Source organism: Takifugu flavidus, chromosome 19 (genome assembly GCF_003711565.1).
Source record: "Takifugu flavidus isolate HTHZ2018 chromosome 19, ASM371156v2, whole genome shotgun sequence".
NCBI lineage: Eukaryota > Metazoa > Chordata > Actinopteri > Tetraodontiformes > Tetraodontidae > Takifugu > Takifugu flavidus.
Window position 1 is genome coordinate 5,636,266 of NC_079538.1, and position 25,890 is coordinate 5,662,155.

The 25,890-nt window shown below is 45.8% G+C and overlaps 2 protein-coding genes across 2 annotated transcripts in view; one reads left to right on the top strand and one right to left on the bottom strand.

Annotated features, from left to right (window-relative positions):
- Positions 1–552: 552 nt before the first annotated feature.
- Positions 553–7,544, bottom strand: LOC130516544 (vesicular inhibitory amino acid transporter-like). Its single transcript, XM_057017654.1, has 9 exons — positions 7,359–7,544; positions 6,662–7,292; positions 3,589–3,592; positions 3,294–3,462; positions 3,107–3,227; positions 2,597–2,799; positions 2,014–2,251; positions 1,650–1,812; positions 553–1,308 (listed from the first exon to the last, which is right to left on the bottom strand). The coding sequence occupies exons 1-9, from the start codon at positions 7,460–7,462 to the stop codon at positions 1,013–1,015; spliced, it is 1,929 nt and encodes a 642-aa protein (XP_056873634.1). The 5' UTR covers positions 7,463–7,544; the 3' UTR covers positions 553–1,012.
- Positions 7,545–9,146: 1,602 nt separating this feature from the next.
- The window catches only part of lama2 (laminin, alpha 2), a 91,557-nt gene continuing 74,813 nt past the window's right edge, over positions 9,147–25,890 (top strand). Inside the window, exons 1-3 of the mRNA XM_057017877.1 lie at positions 9,147–9,303; positions 24,715–24,885; positions 25,584–25,696. Of these exons, the coding sequence (XP_056873857.1) occupies positions 9,237–9,303; positions 24,715–24,885; positions 25,584–25,696 (351 nt within the window). The 5' untranslated portion in view covers positions 9,147–9,236. The remainder of the gene's footprint in view (positions 9,304–24,714; positions 24,886–25,583; positions 25,697–25,890) is intronic.

Sequence of the window (25,890 nt, forward strand, 5' to 3'; positions counted from 1 at the left end):
AAAATGTTGTCCCAAGTTTAGAGAATACGAATTTGCTGCCGTAGCAGAAAGAAGAGGGGAGATGGTTTGGTAATGAATCATCCCGGACACAGGTCTGGAGTCAGCACAATGCAAACACTGGTTCTTGTTTCATTTTAGGGTTTCTAACCATGGTTTCTCTCTCGTAATGATGATGATACAAGCCAATATACAATTTTATCCTTGGATTTACTCCAGCAGTAACCAAGAACTGGATTCACATGTGGCCATGAGGTAACTGGTAGGTTCCATACGGTCCTGGACGGACGGACGGATGGACGGATGGATGTCGCGGTAGCAGTTTGAAAAAGAAATATTCATATTTCATAGTCATATTTTAAGCTCGTATCTCGTTAGAGCTCACGTGGGCCATCCCAGCTCTCCCCAGCCCCTGACCTTAACCCTAACCCATGTGTTATCTATCAAATAGCCCTCTGAACTTGTTGTATTCAGCCAGAACGTCCTCACTTTTCCAGCGAGAGGCCTTTTTCTGGTCCTCTCTCCCGTATTTAGCATACAAGAACAAACACTGTGTTGCGTCACATGTGGAATAGTTTATTGTCACTACACAGATTTGTGATTTTGTCACAGTCATTGATAAAGAGGTGATTGCTTTCCAGAAGTAAACCGTGGAATTTTGAAGACTTTGCTGGACCGACATCAATCATGGTGACATAAGCACACCTGCTCAGCTAACGGGGATCTCTCTTTATACAGTGCTGTTGTCAGCCATGCTCGCCTCCTCGTCAGAGGTAATTGAAACAGGAGTTTTGTGCCCGAGGAGCGTCATTAAAAATAACAACAAAAACTGATGCCAAAACATTTTTTCCACTTCTTTATAAAAGGAAAATGACTGACAGCTAAATTATCACTCACTCTGACATGAGCAGCAAGCTACGCCATGCTTAATCTGCCATCACACGGCGTGTTCAACTACTTTATGCATCTGTCATTTTATGCCCAGCTATGCCCATGCTAACTGTGACCCTAGATCCTACAGTCCTAACAACAACCTTTTCACTGAACAGAACACACCCGAGACGCTACAGATGACCCCCGTGCTCAGGATACACACATCCGCCAGGCGCTCCCTCCCCGTGAGTCGGCCCCTCCGCAGTCGGAGGTGACACAGGCACGGCAGTATGAGCGTCATGGCGGCACCGGTCACGCTGCCTGTCAAACCCATCAGCAGGGAGAACCTGGGGACCAGCAGGGATAGGAGGTATGAGGTGATCAGCAGGGCGGCTCGGGCCAGCAGGGCTGGGCGGGAAATGCCCGGACCTTCAGCGTCTGTGGGGAGCGTGGAGAGGAGGCATTACTAATGGCCGTTAGCATTGAAATTAAAAGAAAAACTGACTTAGAGATGGTTCTGATAAGGCGACCAAAGTAAAGGGTTGTCTTCAGCTTGACTGTACGACAGTCAATAATCATAATAATCATAAGAAATCAGATTGCTCTTTTTTAAAGATGCTTTTGGAATCTTTTGAAACATCTGGGCTTTGTTAGGGCTCATTAGTCCACCCTTATTTAGACAAGTAGATAGAACCTTTCTTTATGATCATGTGGTTACTAACTGGTGTAAGATTTAGGAATGTGTCAGGTGATGCTTCTGATACCGAAAGTGTGTTCACCTGTGAGCAGGCAGCTCTGGAGTATTTCGGCAGCAGAGTAGAACGGCAGTGGGAAAGACAGCAGGGCTTTTGCCAGCAGGCACATGTTGACGAGAGGTCGGAGGTCAGAGGGCAGGTTCTTTGTAATGACCTCACTGGTCCCAGCCCCCCAGGTCAACACGGCCTGATGGAGAAAACAATCACAACGACCAGTCAATCAATCACCCCATTTGTTTGCTTCTTGTTCCTCCTTTAATTAGTCCTTTTAATACGCTAGTCTATCATCAATCTCTATAAAAGTGACACTGACACAGAGGACGTGACACAGATTTGTGAGAAACAGAGAAAAAAAACACAAAAGACAAACAAACACCGATTCACTGACCAGCAGCGAAAATGTCGTCTTCATGATGCAGGCGGTACCGTGAGTCCACCCCAGCATGGCATTGAACTGCCCCCTGTCCTCCATGCTGCCCTCTAGAGGAGGGAGGAAGATCTGCGAGGTGTAAGAGAAGATGATGACACCCACTGAGACCAGGAAGTCTTCGGGAACCACAGGCAGGGTCAGAGAGGACCAGGACCAGCTGCTGGCCTGACTCAGGCAGTACAGCATCACCAAGAGGCTGAAATAATGAGCGCAAAACAATCCTGTAGTCAGTTTGTGCATCCAATAGGACTGTGGCTGCTATTCACCAGCAATAACTAACCAGTTGTTAGTCTTTTTTTTTATCCCGGAAATGTGAAATAGATCAGAAACAGATGTTTTAGGGGATAAAGGCTCAACCCGTGCAACTACAGCGTGCAACATGTGGGAGGAGGCAGCCTAACCAGCAGCTGCTGCTAAATGATGACAAGACAGAATGAGGCTTGATTGCAGGGACGGTTCTGGTGTCTGAGTTCTGTCAGCTGCTGGTGCTGATCAGCTAACAGCACGTGCATATTTCACCAGTGCCGTTTGTTGTCATCACCTGATCAGTACGTGTGCCAGGGAGCACAGCAGGCTGAGGGTGGAGACTGATCTGAGATCAGTGAGCAGCAGGCAGGGCAGCAGAAACATCAGAGACAAGAGGGAACACATTAATCTTGGCGGAGCCGCCCTTGACAGGCTGTCAGACAGCAGACTGGTAGAGACCACCAGATAGAGTGTGCAAGTCATCAGCAGTTCAATGACCTGCAAGACACCAAAAAACAGGAGGAGGAGCGTTTATCTAATGAGCAAATGAATATACCAGAGAGCAACCCTGTCCTCAAACTGAGTGATGATCTTATTCTACTGGTTTCATGCAGGACTGATTGAATAATGGGACGACTGGTTGTTATCTTTTTATAAACTTATTCAGTTCTGTGATAGTAAAATGTAAAGGTTTCCTACTTGAGGGGTCTACTTTTTTTAAAGGGTTTAAGAGATGCTGCTGTGGTGTTGCTACTTTCGGTAATTCTGTTCACTGGCTTGATGATTTAAAGAAATTTTCAACTACCTGGGACAGATTGACCAGGAAGCCCCCGAGGCCGGGCCAGCGTGGCCACAGTCCTCTGCAGCTGGCCTCCACAATGTCCTGGTAGCTGTGCCGGACTCGAACTTTCAACACGGAACCTCCCCTGAAACAAGGACGAATTCCCATTCCCATAAATACAGTCTATATTCTATAAGACCTGTGACATCACCTTTGTTCCTGCTCTTCATATAGACAGGCCACAAGGATCCTTCCTGTGTGGTTGCAGACCCAGGCTGACAGGACCATCAGAATAAGACCCAGGTAGCCTGACCGGACCAGAGCAAAGGGTAAACCCAACACAAATATGCCCTGAAAGAAAACCGAGACAGATATCTGAACTCACTGGTTTCTAGATTACATTAGCATTAACATTTCAGTCATCAAGCAGACACTTTTGTTCAAAGCGACTTACAGTGAGACACAATCAAGCCCCAATTCAATTGAGACTGGTGCAAATTAAATACCAGTCTGGGTGGGTGACAAGAGAGGAGAAAGATAACTCCCCTTTCTCTCCTCCCCTCCATGCTCTCCCCTCTCCTCCTCCTTCACTAAACCGGTCATCAGGAGCAGGAGTCCCCTTCCCCCCACATGAGCCTGGTATAGCTCGTTTCTCTCTGTTAAAGGGGAGCTTTTCCTGACAGTGTTGCTTGTTTGGTGGTCACTATCTGGGCTTCTGTAGTGCACTCAAGAGAGGAAAAAAGTGAAAGAAAGAAACGCTAATGTGTCTCTAGGATTCACTCTTCCTGTTCATTAGAAGGTGCAACAAAGTACATAGGCACAGTGGTTAGTGCACCCTCACCACATAAAACAAGGCTGTGGATCTGATTCATCCACACAAAGGTTCCAGACTCAAACATAATCACCACCATGATTATCAATCAATTAAAAGTCACTATAGCATGTGTGTCGAACAAAAGAAAGCCTCTGGAGGAGCAAATCAAGGGGAAAGAGGAGGGTGGACCAACAATGGGTGGAAAATGAGGAGGCGAGAGGAGTGTTTTTGGCTCGACGCCTTCAAAATTTGAGGAGAGCAGTGAGAGCAGAAGGAGGAGGAGTGGCGAGAGCTGGCCCTTGATCAATAGGAAGAGCAGTCGCCAGAGAGCTGAGGGAGAAGGTGTCTGAGGAAGAAGATGAGAGAAAAGGCTGAGAGAAAGAGATGTGTGGCCTCGTTGTTATTGACCCTAAAGTCAAAGGACACTGTAATAAATAAGGGTAAAAGGTTCCTAAAGAAAGACTGAGGGGTATTAGAAGATCTCCAAACTTCAACATGTATCTGTTGCTCAGTTTAGTATCAACGCACATCCCTGGAAAATCCGGTGGCTGCTGGAAGAGATCGGAATTACCGCTCCTCTTCTACACAAACATTCAAACACGAGGCTGATCTGGAATCAGGATGTGGACGTCCATCAGGATTAAAATTGAGTTCAAGAAAGGAACCGGGTTTGCAGCTAGTCCAGATGGATTGCAGATGAACTGAGTTAATCCAGCATGTGTGAAAGGAGCTGGGCTCAACGGGACCTCCACTTCCTGTTCACGAATGAGCAAACTGTGGCTGCCCGTGGCGCTTCCCATCATGATTTTACATGATGTTTGAGGTCTAACCTGCTGCGGTTGCTTCTCAATAAAGTCCCTCTGAAAAGGATCACTGTAGAACCTCTGTAGAACGTGTAACATGACCTTCACCCTCGTTACTGAAAAGCAGATCAGACGAGACGTTTAGGTGTTTTTGACTAACGCCTAAAGAGTCTGTGGCTGATACAGAGACAGAGACGCAGGCACAGACAGTCTCGCTCTTTCAGCTCAACATTTTCTAAGTGATGTGAATCAGGCGTGCGCTGATGGGGCTTTGATGTTCAAACGGAGCTGCTGGTGGATGAAAGCAGTTGGAGGGAAACGATTTTGATTTCATCTCCGGTCTCTCTCTGTCTCTGTCTCTCTCTCCGCTGCTCATTCCCTCTGTGTCTCTGCCAGCCAATTCCTCATCGCTCGCTCTAACACACCCAAGAGCTGCTCAAACAGAACAATGAAGAAGGGTGGGGAGTGTGCGTGTGTGTGTTTTGGGGGGGGGGGGGGGGGTGATCTGACACTGAAGAAGATGGAGGAGCAGGTTAGTCTTTTCAGATCCGCCTGACACCCTAAAAGCAGTGTTGAGGAAGCGTGTAGCTCTTTCTAAAAACTCAGCGTTATCTGGTTTGCTCCTAATATTTATGCTCCTTCTACAAAGACGGGAGTGGGTCGGCCAGGTCTGACCCTTTAGACTGCAGGAAATGTCCATTTAAGTCACCAAAAAAGAGAAAGGAAAAAGGAAAGTGAAATTGATCGCTCCTTCTTGGGGCGCTCTTCATGTTTGAAAAGGAATTCAGAACATGAAATTTGAACATTCATTTTGGGGTGATCTGAAGCTGAAGTAATCCGGGGCAGATAAGATGATGGAAGTTGTTGTGAGCATGAGAAATGAAGTCTGCGTCTCTCAAGTGTTCGAATGCAAAGTGAAGCTGCCTCATTAAGAGTCTGGTTGGAAAGAAAACTGAGATTGATAATATTCCCCAGTTGGAAGCAGCCAGAGTTGATGCTGGATTTTACATTTTTGGCTGCAATTTTGCTCTCTAATAAAAACTTTATGAAGCTGGCACACACTCACTTATTTTGGCATCAACAAACCAGCGGATAATACATCTTTTTCTTTTTAGACTTGATGGAAGATAAAGCTTCTGCTCGCTCTTTTTATGCCACAATTACACTACCTGTTGGCCTCTTTTCAAATGTGTCTGCCAATGTTACTGTGATTATTCTGTCTTTTTCTTTTATCGTCTTGGTTGTGTTGTTGAGAGATTTTGAAAACATCAAACAAGAAAATAAAGATGCTGAATTGCTCTTCCCACGGCGAGAGCACGGTCGGAGCTGGACAGCCTCATTTGATTCCTTTAAGTCCTGTTGCTTCTTCCTGGACAGGTGATCAGCCCCTCAGAGCAGAGACACACAACGTTCACAAGGGACAGTGTCTCCAGTCAGATCAGTGTCCACGTTGCTGGACTGGTGGAGGAACCGTGGAGAACCTTTTGCTAGAACTTGCAAGCAGGGAGCAGGAAGTTGTGCTAAGAACCGCACAAGCAGCAACTCCCCTTGTTCCACCTGAAGCTGCTCACATTATTGTTGTCCAGGTTAATAGACGTCCTTATGTTGGCTGAAATCTCCAAATACCTAAATGTCCTCATTAGCTGGTGGATGTATCAGCATGATGTGAGTACTTCAGCCAAACACAACAAGCCGAGCCATTGAGCGGTTGCCACGGTGAGGACACGGTGGGTGCTTTTCTGTGGTTTTCTTTTCCATGGAGAGATCTGATGCACACAAGATGTGGGGATTTTCTTGTTGTTGTTTCTATGTTGGAGTGAGTCTGATAAAAACAGACCGGGGCAACTTTTCAAAACATTGCGTTTGATCGTCGATAAGGGATGGATGGATGGAGGATGGATGGATGGATGGATGGATGGATGGATGGATGGATGGAGGATGGATGGATGGATGGATGGATGGATGGATGGATGGATGGATGGATGGATGGATGGATGGATGGATGGATGGATGGATGGATGGGAATAAACATGGTCTAAGCTGGAACTGCTTGGGTGGATGCGTGATCTTTGGGACCTGTATAGCATTGGTGACGTTCCAAGCAGCCTCCCAGGCGGTGATGGTGGCCGCAGGATCCCGCCGCTCTGTGACGCCGCCCGAATTTTGAACTGGATTTAGTGGGATGATCCCTTTTCTCCCTTCATCTCCCCCTGCTTTCTCTACTTCTGCTTCCCAAAGCTTTTGCTTTTGCGTATGAGCTCCGAGCTGCCGTGCAGGTGGGTAGGACTTTCTGCCGAACCTCCTCCAGTCAAACCAGTGGGTGTCTGCAGGGGCGACGGTTGAAGTTACGGTGATGGTTCCTGATCCAGAGGGGACAATGGTAGCTCTGGTTTCCTTCAAGGCTGGCTTGCCCCACCACGATGCTCTGCTGGATGTTGGTGTTTGCTCATCCAGAGCTGGTTGGGTTCCTGTGATGTCATCACTGCTCGTGGAGGTGAGATCAAAGGGCATTCGGGACCCGTCAGAGTAGAGTCTGTTCAGCTCATCACTGTGAGTCAGGATCAGCATCTCCTCATCCTCTTGAAAGAACCTTCTAAAAGATAACAGAACATCTGTTACTCCAGTAAACAAAAGGATGTTTTTTCTTCTTTTGACTCACCTTGTTGTCGTGATCAAGCGCACCCTGGACAGCATCCATCCCCACAGAGACCCAGCAGAATATCCTGGTTGCCCGGAGCTCTGAGCCCAGTGAGGAGAACCCATGATTGGAGTCACTGGGTCACTGCCTGTGGAGGTCTGAGCTGGAGCCGACACAAACCGGCTCGATACCCAAATACGCTTGCAGTGTCTGCCTATAAATAAAGTGCACACACACACACACACACACACACACATGGGCTTGAGTTACAAACAAATGCACAGGTATGATTGACAAGCTCACAAGCCTGTAACATTATAATAAACCTGTGTGGGCGCCAGTGCACAAAAACCATCGAAGAAGAGCACAGAAGAGGGCAAAACCTACCCATTTTAGGGTGCTTAAGATTAATACTGCAGTATTTTTTATTGTTGTTTTCATAAAGTCAAAGCCCACAACAACGCTGCTCAAAAGGATTTTAACATATAAATTGAAGTCTTTAAAGTAAACGAAAGAGTGCCCAAACATTGTCCTCAGTTCTCCTGACCGGTGGCTCCACTCCTGTCCTCCGGCTGGTCCTCACCACCTCAGAGTGTGGTTAGTTGTGCAGGGCAGCAGGAGGAGCCCTAAATCAGTTGTGCAACTTGACTGCGGCACACTTCAGTCCACAGCTCTGTACTACACTGTAAAAGAATTCATACTTGAGTCAACAAAGTTGTTTTTTGGGGGGGATGGGGGGGCTGGCTGACTTCAGCTTGTACTGGGTTTCTGGGAACATCTGCGGGGATCTTTGGGGTTTATTCTGGGGGGGTTGAAGCGTTCCAGCCTGTTTAGTTTCAGAGCTCTGGCTGACCCCAAACAGTTCCTGGGGTCATTGTGTATTTTTGCACAGTTTTTGAGGGTCGCAGAGCCACAAAATGGTGGCCAGACCTTCCCCGTTCCCTAAAGAAGTGTGTACAATGCGCACGTTTGATGCACGTGATCGGGTATCAAAAAGTAAATGGATGTGTTAGAATTGGAGGTGCATTCAAGTTTGAAAATAAATAAAAGTATAATTGCAATATTGCCTTTCATATAGCAAGACCAATGTGTAAAAGCTGTGGGATTTGACTGAATAAATATATTTTTAAAAACACTTTTAATAAAAGGATTATTACATAAACTTTATTGATCCATTGGGCCAAAGGTGATTATTGATATGTACAATAAAAATATTTTTTTTTAAATTCCTGAAAGAAAAATTATTCTAGCTATGGGCATTTGTTCATATTATTTATATAAGAGTTGAATTCTCTCTGTAATTTTTTAAATTACAACTGAGCCCCTCAAACATTTGATTTTATTGGATGATCCCGTAGAAAATGTAAAAATGACTAAATTATCATGAAGCATCAATATACTTAATGAAATTAATTAGATTCTTTTTAAAGGGTAATAGCAAAGCATGTCCAAGATCCACGTTCTCCTCCATATGTTTCCCATCAGCACCTCCATCCTGGGTCTCAAGTTTAAAGGAGAGAGGGGGAAGGAGAGAGAGACCAATACAGAGTGGAGAGAGAGAGAGAGAGAGAGACCTATACAGAGAGAGGAGGGAGAGAGACCTATAAAGAGTGGAGAGAGAGAGAGGAGAGAGACCTATAAAGAGTGGAGAGAGGAGAGAGACCTATGCAGAGTGGAGAGAGAGAGAGAGAGAGACCTATACAGAGTGGAGAGAGAGAGAGAGAGACCAAGACAGAGTGGAGAGAGAGAGAGAGAGAGAGACCAAGACAGAGTGGAGAGAGAGAGAGAGAGACCTATACAGAGAGGGGAGGGAGAGAGAGTGAGAGAGCGAGAGAGAGAGTTCTGAAACTTTTCCGGACTCCTCAGGCTCGCGTTCCTTCACTCCGAACCTGAAGGACCATGCAGCGCCTCCGGTTCGTCCTTCTGACCGCGGTGCTGTGTCACTGGTGCCAGGGCCAGCAGAGAGGTGAGTCCCCTCTCAGACACCCGCAGCCTCGCCTGCTCATCGACCGACGCCCCCGCGCCGGTGGGATTACTTTCTTTAAAAAATATCCCCCCCCCCGCAGAGACACTTGGTCTGTTCCACTTAAGGGAGCTCATCAGCCAGAGGATTCTACGCATTTAAAATTCTGACGCGCATTCTACCGAAGATTCACGAATAAACTTTAACGCGCGTTCCGGGCGCCACAAACGAGGGCATTTAAATCCTCTAGTCTCACATCACGTTTCAAAGTCCGCGAATCAAACCTGAGCTGGAGCTTCTGTGAGAAACGTCACCATTTAAAGAGGTTGAGAGTTGCCAAGCTTGCTGAGTCGAAGCTTTCAGACGTTTGCAGTCACTCCCAGGTTAATTCACTGTCATTTCCAGTCACTGCAGTATGTCTCCACCTGCACCTCAGTCTTTCAAATGGGTCCAATTCATGAAAAGAATTCCAGGCAGGTTTCACATAATTATCCCCCATTGGTCCTCCAGCTTTGTTGCACAGAAAAATAAACAAATAACCACACTTGATCGGTTGCAAATGGGAGATTTGTGGTTTAATTTGTGGTAAATGCAGACGTAATTGTAATGGGTTCTAGACGGGCCAAACCTGTAAAGTCCTGAACCAGATTCCGGCTCTTGATCGTTATGAGGCTGAATTGGCCAATATGGGAAGATGAAAACAAACTTTGAAGCGTGTATCTGCGCTTTAACGCGGGCCTGCTTCAGAACTGCTGCGGAGGAGACCAGTTTCCCTCAGGACGAGCGTGATTCTCCTGCGTGTGCATGTGCCGGCGTGCACGCCGGGAAATAAAAGCAGGAGAGGAGCGGGAGAGGTCATCGGCATTAAGAGCCTCATTACCAGGTGTGTCAACTGGCCGTGCGCTCTGTCAGTGGCAGAGCTCAGAGATAGATAATCAGAGGAGGAGGAGGAGAGGGAGAGAGGAGACGAGGAGACGAGGAGGAGGAATTCATGCAGGAGACGCCAGTGATGGAGAAATGATGCGAGAAACAAGCCAGACAGGGTGAGATTGGCTCATCAAGGCAGCGTGACCGACAGAGGAAATACACGCATCGAATCTGATACATTATCACCGATTCATGGATGCAGGTTAACGCTGAGCACGGCGCTCGGCTCTGTACGCTGGATTTAGAGCCAGGAAATTCTGGCCTTAAATTATGCTTAATGAAGCAACGTGTGAGCTGTCTTCATGATCCAAGGAAAACAGTAACCTCAATAGATCATTTTATCTAAATATTGTGTGACTTGTAAACAAACGAGCGCACCAGTTCTGTTACATTGATATTTTTGATAAATAGTCCTCAGTAATGTTTGTATCAGTTTTGTCGTTATATCCCATATGACAGGATGAGCCTTTCAGTTTTTATTCCAAACATCAGGCACGATGAAAACTCATCCACTGTCAAGGATGCAGCTCTCTCTTGGGTTGAGATGTGTGTGCACGTGTGTGTTTCACCAGCTGAATCGGGGCGGATGGATACGAGGCGCCGTAATTCACCTCCCAGAAAGCAAACAGAGAGGAGAAAAACTTACAATAATCAAAGGTGCAACCGGCTGAACCTAATCTATCTGTGGGAGGGTTTAAACCTTATATCTAAAGGGGAGTTGATCTCATGGTAGAAAATAACGTCTCCGGAGTGTTTCTGAGCTTATGGTGATTTAAGTGATGTGAGGTATCACTGCAGGCCCAGCGTGACTCCCGAGTGGGCTCCTCTCCCCATCAGGGAAACACTTTTATGAGCTGAATTCATCTCGACGTTTATAATGTTTGGAAAATATGGCGGTTTCAGCCTGCATGGCTAATGTGAGCGCGGCTGAGCTCAGCCGGATAAATCTGCAGAAATACCTTTTTAAGCCCCAGACCCCTCGGTGGCGCTTAAAATGCCACTAAAATCTGGTTATTTCGGAAAAAAAATATCACTTGGTTTTACTTTAAAAAAGAAAACCAACCTTCACCTCAGCATGCACAGGTGTGAATGTTTGACTTCCATGGAACATTTTGAAGACCATTTCTCCTGTTTTGATGCTTGGATGTGCTCTGATTCCATGTGGTGTGAAATCATCATTGGCTGTTCCACTCACATGTTAAAGTCCTAGTTCACAGGACATTGTGCCAAAGACGCCACACACAAGCAGCAACAGGTGTGTCAGCATGTGTGCGTGGAGGAGGCGGATGATCCTCTGGTAGCTAAAATTAGCCAGGTGCTAAGTAGAACGATGGCTGTATCCTTCCTGTCATTGATAGCAACGCAGGAGCTAAGACGCTTCATTGAACTTTCCACCATTTGGAACAATGTCGACATCTCGGTTCTGCTGCTTGAGGACGATTGTAGCCGGACGGATGATGTGACGCCTCAGTGTCATGAAACAAAACCCGGGCGGCGCCAGTGGCGTCGAGCGAAGGGCTGTCCACCCTCTGACCTCTGACACCAACTGGGACAAGGTAACCGACTCGAACCGCTGTGACATTTGTTGCTGGTAGAATTACCCTTGTAATTGGAGGATAGCGCGGCCCTTTTTCTGTTGTTCTAAATAAGATGCTCATGCATGGACGTGGTGAGCAGGTTCATGAGGTACTGGTGTGATCACGTGTGTGTGTGTGTGTGTGTGGAGAAAAAATAAAAGGTATTTTGTTATGTGTTAAAGTGTGTTTATCACACTGACGTGTTAGAATATCTGACCTATGGTTTTCCCTCTGGGACTGGAGTTGCCTCATATGAAGATCACCATTGTAGAAAAAATGTAGACATGCGTGTGTGTGTGTGCGTGTGTGTGTGTGTGTGTGTGTGTGTGTGTGTGTGTGTATTTACTGGTTGTTTTGCTGTCGGCGCAGTGCTGATAATGCTGAGGAGAAAATCAATAGGTAATTCTAGCAGGGACACAATAGCCGCTCTGCTCAGCTCAATTCTGAAGTGAGCTTAGACACAGAGAGAAACAAGGCAGGAGTTGATAAATTGGCGTGCGCGACTGCGAATGCGACAGCGGCCAAACCGCCGCTGAGGCGGAGGGAGGCTGGGAGAAGAAGATCACAATGGGACAATTTTCTAGGGCGTTTCTGCACAACAATAAAGGTGATGATGGTGCCATGTTGTAATAACTTTTAAACCCCTGTAAAACATTTTGAGGAGGCGATTTAAACGGTCCAATAAGACGCGGGAGCCTGCAGCGCCGTGTCCACCCGTCTGTCCGCCACACTCACACACTCATGGGAACAGTCACAACCAGAGGAAACTTTTGATGGAGCCCCTCAATAGTTTATTATTCAGTATTTGCACATGTTTGAGCTACATCTGAATGTAGCTCTGCATGCTTGATACACAGCTGCTGAATCAGAGGCTGCCGACCTCTAAACACACACACACACACACACACACACACACACACACACACACACAGATGTGCAGCTGCAGACACTCTGCGGTGACCTCTGTTTCTTCGTGTCTTTCTTTGAGTCCTCCTCTCATCTCGGTCTCGCTCTCTGAACTTTTAGGGTTTTTATTTTTTCCCAGGAGCTTCCTGTGGTAACACATGCTGTCAATAATGAGCCCCCCTACGCACGTACACACACACACGCACACACACACGCAGAGCAGGCACTTTGCCCTCCTCCTTCATTCCTAATCCCACACAACTTCTATCCCCTTCCTTCTCTTCTCCCGTTTCCTTTCCTGGGCAGCGTGTTGTTCTTCTCCACCTCTGACCTCCGCCAGCTCTGAAGCCTTTCCCGCTTGTTCGTTTCAATAATTCATGAATGCGTTCGGAAAAGGATTGACCAGTGATTGACTTGCACATTTCTGCTTCCGCACCCTCACATTTTTCCTCTCCTTCTCATTTCTGGCTCGGAGGTGGAGGCTCCCCCGACGATGTCTGTGGCCACAGCCGAACCGTTGTTTGTTAGTATCCGCTTCTCCCTCCTCGTTGGTTTCTGGAAGGCTGATATTTGGAGATCCGTTCGCCCTTGTTTTTCCAGGGTGAACACGTTGCGAGCCAGGAGTCTTTCCTGGGAGGAATCCGCCTGGCACAGGCAGTTCAAAGACTTCATGAAACAGAAATTTTGGTCTTTATTTATTTTCTCCGTCAAGCTTTTATTTGTGAGGTTTTGTAGTGATTTTAAGGTAGACTTTGATGTGTCACGTGACCAAGGTTTCAACTTGCTGGCATGTTTGAGGCAGATCTTTCCGCTGACCTTGGCTTTGCAGAATGCTGTAATAATTTAGTGCATCTTTTAAAAAATGAATATCTCGTCAGCGGTGAAACCAAACAGCAGTCACATGACATTCCAGGTGTATGGAGCAGGAGTATCGGTTAGGAAAAATCTTATTATCCTTATTGAGTTTTCTGAACTCTTCCTATTAAAATGTCAAAGTTACAACTTAATTAAATCGGAATCAGGATTTAGAAGTCGCGCGTGCGTTTATAACCATAAACTGGGAGATGAATAACACACTTCATCCAGCCTCATTGAAGCTGTAAACTACAAACGCGCGCTGCATTAGCTGCTGGCGGATCCTATTTACACGTATGAATTACGTGGCCATTATTAGAAATGATCTCGCTGTGCGAAGAACACATTTAGAAGACGTATAAGTTGACTCATGGACGATTATTCAACACTGGTCTCCCTAAAAGGATGACAGAATGAGTAATTAGGGCAATAATGAGCTGACTAACAACAAATAAAAATGTTAATCTCATTAAAGGGCGCCACATCGTACTTGATAAATGAAGTAACTGCTGGTTGACTTTGGAGGAGAGGGGGGCCAAAATCTGACTTGTGGCCTGAAGGCAAAACAAGAAAACTTGATGGGATCATAATCTTGACTGCTTATTGTACCTGAAATCGGAACCGTTTCTTTTCATCCATTGAAAACAGCACATTCTTTCCCACCGTAGCGTTCGTGAAGGCAGCACACGTGCTCCACACATGTTAACCCAGTCAGCGCTCCGTCTGCACACGTCAGCCCCTGGGCTTTGTCGTGGCTTTGTGATAAGTCCAAACCAAATGTTGAACGCTCACCCTTGATGGCGAGCACTCGTTGGTCGGCTCAGGTCTGGCTGTGTCTACGCCAGCTGGGATGTCCTACCAGTTCACTGGTGCGACTCCAGTAACCCGGTGGGAAAATGGTTTTGTCTGTTTGCTTTTGCACGTGTTTTCGTACAGCTGATCTTAATATTCAAATGACCTTTTAACCTTGCGTGTATGACCCTTCTCTGTCCTCTTGCTTATGATCCCATCCTTGTGTGTGGTCCAGATGAGGCTTTGGCGGTTCAACAGACAGCCCGAGCAACGGAATTAATGCGGCTAGTTCCTCATTTTTTACCCTTTGTCTCATCTGTGTTGCCTTTTAGAAACTCAGTGTTTCTGCAAAGTAAACAATAACCAAATGTAAAAATTTCATTGATTATCCTTGAAAAATCTTTATTCCGTCAAGAAATGACAATCAGCCACTCCCAGAGGTGGACATGATGGATGGAGGTTTGAGAGCAAATGTTCACATCAGATGAAATATTTGTGTGTGTGTGTGTGTGTGTGTGTGTGTGTGTGTGTGTGTGTGTGTGTGTGTAAATGTATTTTTTTGTGCATTTTTGCTATTCCATTATTCCAGTTGCTATTCTCTTCAATTTTCTCTGTGTGTGTGTGTGTGTGTGTGTGTGTGTGTGTGTGTGTGTGTGTGTGTGTAAGCAGAGAAGCAAAAGGGAGACACACTCTGTATAATTTCACATTTCCATTACAGTTTTTGAACTTCCATTATTATATTCCAAGGTAAACCCAGAGAGAGCCTAATGGAGAGCAAATGTTCACATCAGAGATGAAATATTTGTGTGTGCGTGTGTGTGTGTGTGTGTGTGTGTGTGTGTGTGTGTGTGTGTGGTTGGGGGCTACAGAACCTTCACAGCCCTGAAATAATAGAGAAGTGACACCTGGGAATTTTCGGGCACTCCGGTGATTGGACGATGCAAGTCCAGAGCGAATTATTCCACTATGTCACATCCTGCCAGCAGAGCTGGAGCTGCTCCATGCGGGAGAATACTGAGAAGTAAAGCAAACACTGCAGAGCTGAAAGCAACACAAACATCGCTTGATGAATCTGCTCATCTCGCTGAGATTCATCTTGTGGCGCTTAATCTGCAGCGGAGCGCCGCTCATCAGAGTAACTCGTGTAAATCACACAATCACCCAGATTCCCATCTCAACACATCAGGCAAGATCGGCTCTTGTCTCAACTCCTTCCCTCCACTGCTAACTTTGTATGGTATTGTAGAGTTAGCAAAACATGTGCGTGTTAGCGTCTCCTAACCAGTATGATGCTGTCTCAGGTTAGTTTTGATCCAGATTCCTGTGGTGAACTGTTTGATCACACTGACTGAACACAACTAGGTACAAAACAAAACATGGCTGGGCTGTAAAAATATATTTCTTTTCTCTGATATACAGTTGGGATGGTTAGCACTGTTGCCTCACAGCAAGGTCAAAGGTCGTAACCTTCCTGTTCTCTCTGAGTAATCCCGCCTGCGTTCAGGGTTAGAGTGGGATGCTGGTCACCTCGGCCCTGAGGTGAGCTGGCCACTTGTCCAGTGCACCTCTGAAGACGAATGGATGGTTGACAGGTCGGGCGCATCTTTTGCTGCCTGATTTTAGGTAAAAGCAGAGGATTTTCCAGCACAGAGGAGCTTTGATTCTCTTTCCCTGTCAATCTTCTGCTTCCCTTTTGGATGTGATGCAACATCCGCCTCCTCCAAAGAAAATTCATGAGACTCAAATAATGACTTTTTTCCCCCGCATTGATTACCATGACAACGACAAACCTGTCAGTCCCGCGAAGAATTGGGGTCAGCCCTACTTTCTATACATTTAAATAAGGAATGGAATTGGAGCGCTGATGAGATTTTTTCCCGCTAGCCTTTACCCTCATCCCTCTCTCGTTCTCTCTGCGCTGGTGTATTTGCTGAGGCAGCAGGTCTGCGTACCAGCGGCCAGCCCATAGCTCTCTCCGTTGATGCATGGAGGAATCAGAGCTCCAATAATGAGCGGAATCAGCCTTTAACATGGTAATGTGTCTTTTAGGGCCTATCCATTCACCTAACGACGTGCTTCCTTTTGAAACCTATTAGCAGTAATGGTAAATAGCAACTATGCTTTCAACTCATATTTAATCTATGTCTCTTCTCTTCTCTTCTCCCTACAAAACTACCATCATTTCATTTGTCAAAATGATTTAGCATTGATTTACTCTGATTTACTTACTATTTACCCGCTTATCAGCATTTCCCCATCATGTCATGATCGTTGTCACTCTCCTTTTCCTAATTCTGTGCTCTTTTTTCCTTTCTCTCCCCTTCTTTCTGTTCTTTCCCTCCATAGGGGCTCATTCATAACATCTCCCCATTACCCACCAAGCTATTAGGTTTGCTAACAGTGGGATCCATTGGGTGGAAATCAATGTCTGTCCAGGGAGCAGTTTGTCTGTTGCACCATTATAATGAATGCTATATACCATAACGCACACACACGCACAGGTGCAAAGCAGCCTATAATAGATGGCCGAAAAAACGCTGAATTTCACGGAAAACAAACACACCACCATGAAGTTGTGTTTCCTTTCCATCCTTTTCTGCTTTTTGCAGACATTTTCTCCCACCACAGCTCTCTTCCTTTCACCGCCCTCTCTGATTGCCCTCGCTTGATAAATGCGAATGGCTTAATTATCATCAACAACAAAGCACATTTACATTCAAAGCATCGCATATATATGCTCGTACGCCACTTTCCATTCGGTTCTACTGTCATCGCGCCGCCTCGTGCGCAGAGCTTAAATGGATTCTGGATTGTCAAATGCACATTCCTGCTACACTCTGTGGAACGTCTCCATTTTCTGTGCCAGAGCAGTTAACGCTAGCCCCAGGGCAGCGAGAAGTAGATGTGTGGTCATCAGTGGCGGTCAGAGGTGATGACGAAGCAACCTGTGGTTCAGCTTTGTTTGAATCCAAAGTCCGATTGAGATCCCTTGTAGTTCAGTTATTTCTTACTTTTATTCCCTCTCTAGCACGGTTCCGAAGCGCAGTGCTAATGCTATTACTCTCTGCTGTGCTCTTTTCTCTAGTGACATTTTAAACCTCTCCAGAGGACATCGAGTTCTCCATATGATGCTCGGTCAATGCTAGATTGTGTCCGACCCTCATTCATGACCTCTCTGTGAGCAGGATGACTTGCTGGGAGCCTTCTGGAATCAAAGTGCTTTTATGTTGTTCAAAGAAATTTAGAGCCAGTGTGAGCAGGCAGATGGAGGCTTTCAAGGAGATGCAACCTCGAGTAGGGGAACAAAAATGTTCCCTTAAAACTGTCAATAGATGGAAATCTTGTAGTAGACATCTAAACATCTGTTGTGTGTTTTTCTTTGGCGTCTATGTTGTCCAACTTTCCAACTCTTGGCTCTATCTGCTACCGACAGACAGGAAAGGAATTAACAAAGTCGTGACATCTTCTAGCTTCATCTCCGCTAAGTAACAGGGATGGATTTTAGAGAAAATATAGATTCCATCGTTCTTTCTTGTCCTCTTCAGTGCTGGGAACAAGTGTTTTACCAGATTGCACAACTGGGATTAATTGAGCGTAAGTGTGTGGTGAATATTACTTGTGACACCCAGATGATCCTGCTGCAGTGTTTATTGGTCCCCAACGACCTGCAACTCAAATCTTCTAGTAATTCCTGCCCCGTCTGCCTCACCCTCATTCATAAACCAGTGGGAAGGAGAAAAGGGAATAGAAGGCAGAAGTCCTGAGATGAGGACTGATGGGAAAATCAGAAGAGGACGAAGAAGATGGAGACAAATAAGAGGAGTGTGCAGGCAGAGATGAGCACCATTAACATTTCAGAGCGTGTGTTTGCTTTTCCATTTCTGGGGTAACAGTTTCTTCCTGGAAGCTCATGCACGTCCATCTGGATTTTCAATTACCCGCAATCCCCACGTGAACCCGTCAGCCGCATCTAGAAAACGATGCTATTTCCTGACCTGACAAAAACACAACACACTGGAGACAGGAAAGCCCGCACAGGCCCAGACACGAGTGCAGCAACACACACACACACACGTAGACACACACCCGCACAAACACCCGCAGGAAGTTGTGAAGTCAGGAGATGGAATTATCAATACCATCCAATTCTGTTTAGAACTCTTTGATAGGACGAAAATCCATGGTGACAAATGTGATTTATGTGATCTGCATATGCTTTTTGTTGGGATTTGGGCACTTTATTGGTCCCAGTGAGCACATATCCACTCTGGGTTCCACACATTCTCAGATCAGAGGTGTTTAAACCAGGCCGAACGAACTCGCGGACCGGACTGCAGCTGCAAATAACGTTTTGGTGACAAATGTGCTTTTCAGCGTGACCCCTGGACTTCCATCTTCTGGTAGGTTTTTTCTCTGTTTTTCAACATAAAGGTCACACACGTCCTACAGAAAAGTGAGCAGCCGGCGAGCTGTGACTTTATAGATGCGGACGGCTGCCGGAGCAGTCAGCGCTGTGATGAGGAACAATCGCTGAGCTAAAGATAAATGTCCGAACGGGTTTTCCCGTTGTGTTCTGTTGTGCGCACGGTTGTGCAGTTGTGCGCTGAACGCAGTGGCTGCGGCTGTGAGGAGATTAGATCCTCCACCGGTGATAAATCTGTGGGGCTAGAGGTCAAGTTGCTCTCTCCTGTAAATCTACTCACTGGCATGTTTTCATTACCAAACACCGACACGTCCTCCAGACAGTGTGTGTTTGTGGGGGGGTGGGGGGGGGGTGGCCTTGGTTCCGGGCTGGGCTGTAAGTAGAAACCAAGGCTGGAGCTGATACCTAAATCACACACAGCAGCATCGCTGAGGTACTTATGGATGATTTAGCAGGGTCCTCATCACCGCCTCATCAGGCATGAAATATGTGTGTGTGTGTGTGTGTGTGTGTGTGTGTGTGTGTGTGTGTGTGTGTGCGTGTGTGCGTGATTTACTGCTGGGTGATCAGAGCTCAACTGAGGCACATAAACTCTCTGTGCTGCCTGTATTTTCTGACAATTCATGTTCCATTTGAAGTTTTGATGTTGGTACGTTTTTCCGTCCATTTCGAGGCAACACCAGCCTCATTTATGATAATACGCCCAATGGGCGCCAACGCTAATGCGGGGGGATTAAGATGAGGCCGAAGAGATGGTGGGGCAGCAGGTAATAGTACCCCCCCATGAATTAAATGAACCTTGGAGACAATAAAGCTCCAGCGCTTCTACATCCCTCATTGACCACCTGGAGAAAATACGAGTGAGCAGTTGTTGGAAGGCTTTAGGTGAAGCTATACGTTGGAATCCAAGTCTGAAATCTCCTCTGCAAAATTAATTTGATTTCTGAGACGACAAGTCGGCCCCCCGAGGGACCGTTGACCCTGGACACCCCCCCATCCTGTAGCTTATTGTTTGCTGTAGCCTGCAGTGATCGCCATCATGTCAGTGACATTGTGTTTTTGTGCTTGTGTACATAAGCGTGTGTGTGTTTGTGTTTGAGTGTGTGTAGGTGGGTGGGTGTCTGTGCTTTTGGGAAGGGGGGGGGGGATTAAGTGTCCATAACTGTGTGGTTTTCCTGTTTAGTCTAAGTTTTTGACTGTCTGGAAGAGGACAGCAGTTACAAAGATCAACACACACACAAATACACACACACACACACACACACACAGAAGTGGTTAATATAAAAAATGACCTATGTGTCGCCTTTTTGATTACTAATTTAATCATTTGACAGGTTTGATATAGAGGATTGGGCAATAAAGTGGAATTAAAAATGATCTTGTCATGAAATTAAATTTATTTGGAATACACGTTTAGGGAGTGAAGGGATGGGGGGGGGGGTCATACCACCTCTGATCACCTCATTAGCTAGTTCTCTTGGTTATATGAGCTTTACTGCCGTGGATTTATTGCATATGCAGTGGTTCAGTTCTCTCTTTAATAGTGGCATGGGTGATTGCTTGCACACACGTGCACACATGCACGCTCCTGGGGTAGGAGGTCTTTGTGAGGGCAGGATGTTTGCTTAGTTTTTATTACTGCTTTCTCCTCGAATCTCCCCCGAGGTTGACAGAAGAGCAGCCGACAGATGTATACGAACTGGCAGGGGGACGGAAACAGACCAAGGTGCTGCACGTTGTGAGCAAGTCTGTCATATTTGGTCATGTGACATTAGAGACCCGTGTGGCTGATGTGATTCCAAAAGAGTTTCCCATGTTACAATATCCAGGATTTGATGTTCCGGTGTAAACTCTGCTCCAAAATGAAGGAATCTTTACATTTATCATGGAAAAGCTGCACGTGTGGCTGCAATAGGCGGAGTCACGGGAAGCTTTATCATTTTTACTATATTTACCTGTTTGGTTGGTTTTACTGATTTTTTATTCACATTTATGTCCACCAACATGTTAAAAACACACAAGCGAACGCTTCCTGTATGTTACATACAGATCTAGAGCATGTAGATGGAAGCAGCGTGAATATACCTCAACCGTTTGTGTGAGATGGAAAGTTTTTCCCGCCGATGTCGTTACGCAAGCTTAATGAGGAGAAACGCACGCAACTGAAGAGAGCAAGTCAAGGTTCAGCACAGCCACGTTACCATCCGATAGAAACGGAATCTACCTATTGTACGTGTTGATGCAGATTATGGAGCCATAGAAGCAACGTGCAGAACGGCGTCAGCCATACGTGGGCTGCTTTTAAATCCCTTTAAAGGTTTTGCAGAGCAAAAGCCAGCGATAAATGAAGACGAGGACACGCCCACCGCGTTGCCGCGGTGACGCCATCTTGGGAATCTCACAGAGTTGAAGCCAGTTTGATTCCACCGAGTTGAAAGTTTCCGCTAGACTGGTGCGGATGTTCTCCGCCCGTCTCCGCTTCATCCGCTCACAGGCCGGCCCGGCTGAATCTCCATCTGATCTGTAATAACCTTTAAAGACTGAAGGCTCCCCTGTTTGACGGATCGTGAGGACGGGCGCCGCTCTGGTCAGAGTGATCGATGTTCCAGTCAGCCTTCCAATATCGGTTTCTTCTGCCGTGATAAAGTCGCCCTGTTTCCCACTCGCACCAGTAAAACGGGCAAAGTTGCTGAGAGTGATCTTAGAAGGTTCTTTTTCATTTCATAATGCAGTAGCACAGCTTAGGGTTTTTATCATGAATAGATTTAATGCCAGCCTGTTCAAACATTTTTGTAGTTCTTCCATCATGATGAGGAAAAGAGGAAACCGTGATCATTGTTTTAGTCTCCGTTCACGGTTCTACCGGGTCGTGTCCGGTTGTGTTGCGGTTGAGATACACAACCAAAATTGGACAATTTGTTTTTCCTTTATTATTTGTTTTTGTACCATATGTCATATTGGATCATTAAACTCTTAATATCCATCTTCCTCAAGTGCTTTTGTGTTGATAAGGAAGATTTGTTTCTATGGGAGAATCTCATAAAGCCGAAGGTTCCAGGTCTGATGAGTGTTCCTATTGTCATCGTTCTGCAGGGAGTTTTATTACCTGTTTCAGATCAAGGAGTCATTTGACTGTGGTTTCCATGTTAATTAGCACGTGTGTGTGAACGTGTGTTTGTGTTTGTGTGTGTGTGTGTGTGTTGTGTGTGTGTGTGTGTGTGCGTGCGCGTGTGTGTGTGTGTGTATGTGCAAAAGTCATGCAAAAGTCTCCTTCCTCACTCTGATTCAACCCTTTTATATAGAAATGTCTTTTTCTGGGAATTCTTGCATCTGTCTTAATCTTTCTTTGTCTCTCTGTTGCAGACAGGCAGACAGACAGGCAGGCAGGCAGGCAGACAGACAGGCAGGCAGGCAGGCAGGCAGGCAGACAGGCAGACAGGCAGACAGGCAGGCAGGCAGGCAGGCAGACAGGCAGACAGGCAGACAGGCAGGCAGGCAGGCAGGCAGACAGGCAGGCAGGCAGGCAGGCAGGCAGGCAGACAGGCAGACAGGCAGACAGGCAGGCAGGCAGGCAGGCAGACAGGCAGACAGACAGACAGGCAGGCAGGCAGGAGGGAGGGAGAGAGCGATGATCCTGTCTATATCAACCATCTTCTTATTCCATCAAGAAAGCATCTCGCCTCAAAATCCAACAATAACACATCAATCACACACATCCACACACACATGCATGCGCACACACACGCATGCAGGCAGTTCAGAGTCATCATATACCCCCGTGCCCTGTCTACCCCATTATTTATAATGATGTAAATATGATTAAAAACTACTGTCATTAAGAGTCTTCTGAAAATCTGCTGGACATTTTCTTTCTTCAGCAAATGTTTTAGTAAAAACAGACTCGTTTAGCAACCGGTTCAGACACATAATTGCTTAACTGCAGACAAGAGGCTAGCCCATAATAGCTACGGTTAGGGCTTCAGAAATGACAGCAATGAATCACTACTTTAGCACATCTCACACCAGCTGCCATTTGGTGTATTTGTTCATTTTATTGATGTCATTTATAGCAGGTTAGGCAGTAAATCCACTGAGATCTCTGGTTAACAGAGCAGAGACGTGATTATCAGAGCAGAGAGAAATAATAAAAGCTGATGAACCTGAGGACACATGTGCACACGTGTGTGTCAGATGTCAGGAGCTACTGTGAATCAGTCTGAAATTAGAATACTGTCTTCTCCTTTAGACTTTATGAGAGAAAATGGAGAAAAATGTTCCTGTTTTCAGATGAACACACATGATCATCAAGTGGGAGTGAAATTTGCCCTGTGATATATATGAATTTTACCTTTTGTGACATTTGAAGAAAAGATAACAAGGTAAGATATCCACATTTCATATCCTGCAGTTTTAAGAGCGTATAATATTATCTGCACAATAAGCTTAACGTCTGAATCTGAGCCAGCCGTGTCTGGCAGAATCGTTAGCATCATCCCCCCCATCTGTGTGGGATAATCTCGGTGTCATTTCTTGGCACAAACATGACTCGACCGTTAGAAACAGTGTGGAAAGCAACCTTGAAAAAAAGCCACTTCCCTTTTATCCAGACGTCGGCACGTCACTTTGTCTCCAGATGTGTGATTATTGAATATCCTCTGTTGGGAAATAAGGCAGGAAAACGGATTTGTTTTGTTTTGACATGATTGTTTTGAGAAAAAGATCCATAAAGAGATCCTGGCCCCCTTAGGGATGAATCCTGAGGATGGAATTGAGCAGAACTTCGAAATAAAAGTGTAGAAATAAGGGACTTGAACATAATGATTCACTAAAACCTAGATCTTCAATATGGCTGCACACATAATAAACAGTCAAACCTTTTCCTCTGTTAGAGGACAGTTCAATAACTGCTCGGAGGACGAGCTGTGTGCCACTGTGTCCATGTGAGAAAGACTTTCAGATGTGCTTCACACTTGATCAGCGCTGACATCTGGCCGCAGAACAGCTGGACTCTTCTGGACACGTAGCATCTACAGCTGCGCCGCTTCTCGTCATCGTTGCTGACGTCCTCATTCTGAAGTTATTTATGTTGCTTTTACAGTCGTGAAACGCAAATACCCACATACAGATCATGCTCTCTTAACGCGGTTCAACCTAAACGAGCTGAATGGTGTGTGTGTGTGTGTGTGTGTGTGTGTGTGTGTGTGTGTGTGTGTGTGTGTGTGTGTGTGTGTGTGTGTGTGAGTGTGTGTTTTCTCAGACAGGAAATGTGAACCATGTGAACAGTATGTTTAACATTCCAGGACTTTCTAGACCAACAAGCCTGCTGTTAATACTGAGACTAATGCGCTTTTTCTTTGGGGAGATCTCAGTGAAGACACAGCAGAAATGTGGAAGCTACGTGTTGCGTTTATGCAGGGATGGCGTAACTAAGAGAGACGAAGGACGTGGTCTTTCACCGTCACTATTTAGGCTTTAGCTTGCAAGAGCTACTGGCTTATAATAAGTTTTAGTAGTCCCAGTAATTAAAAATAATTGATGTCAGACAATGTTCCAACTAAGACTTGAAGCTGAAACTAGAATCAATGGATGAAACTGTGTTAGGAGCTGTTGACAGACAATGAAAGTGATCTGACACGTGTTGCAGAGAGCTGCTGGGTCCATTTGCATCTTGCTCATTTCACTGTCTTTGCCTGCTTAAAATAATCTCTGAGATAAAAGAAGCATTCGGGGACACAGACGATACCTAAATAAAAGCCGCACCAACCCCTGGAGCTCAAAATGTTGCAGTCAGACAGACTTTGCCTTTGCTTGCATGACAAACACGCACATTTCTGATATTTAACGATTATCTAAATACACGAATCGCCTTGTAAACTAATTTCTGTCTAATTCCACGTCCTCACCTCAGTCTCTGTCTGCGTGTTCTTCCTGCAGGACTCTTCCCAGCTGTGTTGAACCTGGCGTCCATGGCAGAAATCTCAGCCAACGCTACCTGTGGGTCGCTGGGCCCAGAGATGTTCTGTAAACTGGTAGAGCACGTTCCGGGCCAGCCTGTCAGAAACCCTCAGTGTCGAATCTGCAACCAAAGGAGTGTGAAGCCATTTGGTAGGAAGACACAGCAGATGTGCTGGCGTGTGGTTACCATTATCACTGCCGCTGGATTGGTTAATTGGTGCTAGATGACTGTGATGTTAATCATTTCCGCTGAAGAGATAATTAATCAATCACAATCTGATGCTGACACCGTCAGATATTTCTGCTCAGTGTGTGAGGAGAAAAATATACAGAGATTTACCTGCATTTCAGGAAGCAAGTGTTCAAAATTACTCTAACAGCCTTTTGCTGAGTGGAAGAGAAGAGCGGAATAAAGCATATAAAGGTCTCTCTATTTTGCCGATGGTGCCATGGTTTTTACCTGGAATGCCATCCATTAATAGGCTTGTGAGTGACAGGCTCAAGCTGATATGAGAGATCAGAAGTATACCTAAAGATCCTCCTTCAGAGGCATTAGCAGCCGAACACTTTTGCTTATTTAACAGATATAAGTGGGACACTTAGAATCTCTGAGATAAAAGAAGCATGTCCGTCTCAGCTATTATGTGCAGCAGGAAGCAGGAAGCAGGTGTTAAAGGCTGCGCAAGACGGTTTGGAATATGAGGAGAAAGAACTCATCTGTAATGTGTTGTTCTTTCTTAAGGTTGTTAAATGAATGAATGCCTCTCCCTTCTATTCGATAATGTGTTTTAACTTTTAATAATTTAATAATTAATTTTTCTTTTTTGGGGGGCTTTTTGTGTCCACAGAGAAACATCCTATTGAATATGCTATAGATGGGACCAACCGATGGTGGCAAAGCCCTTCCATCAAGAATGGAAAGGAGTACCACTATGTGACTATAATGCTGGACTTAAAGCAGGTACACACACACACACACACACACACACACACACACACACACACACACTCACACACACACGCACACACACACACACACACACACACACACACCCTGTGTGACAAATGCTTTTTCCTTCACTTTTAAAAGTATGCTTTTGATTTAAGTTGAACCCAAATCAAATTTGCGACAGGCAATAAATTATTATTAATATA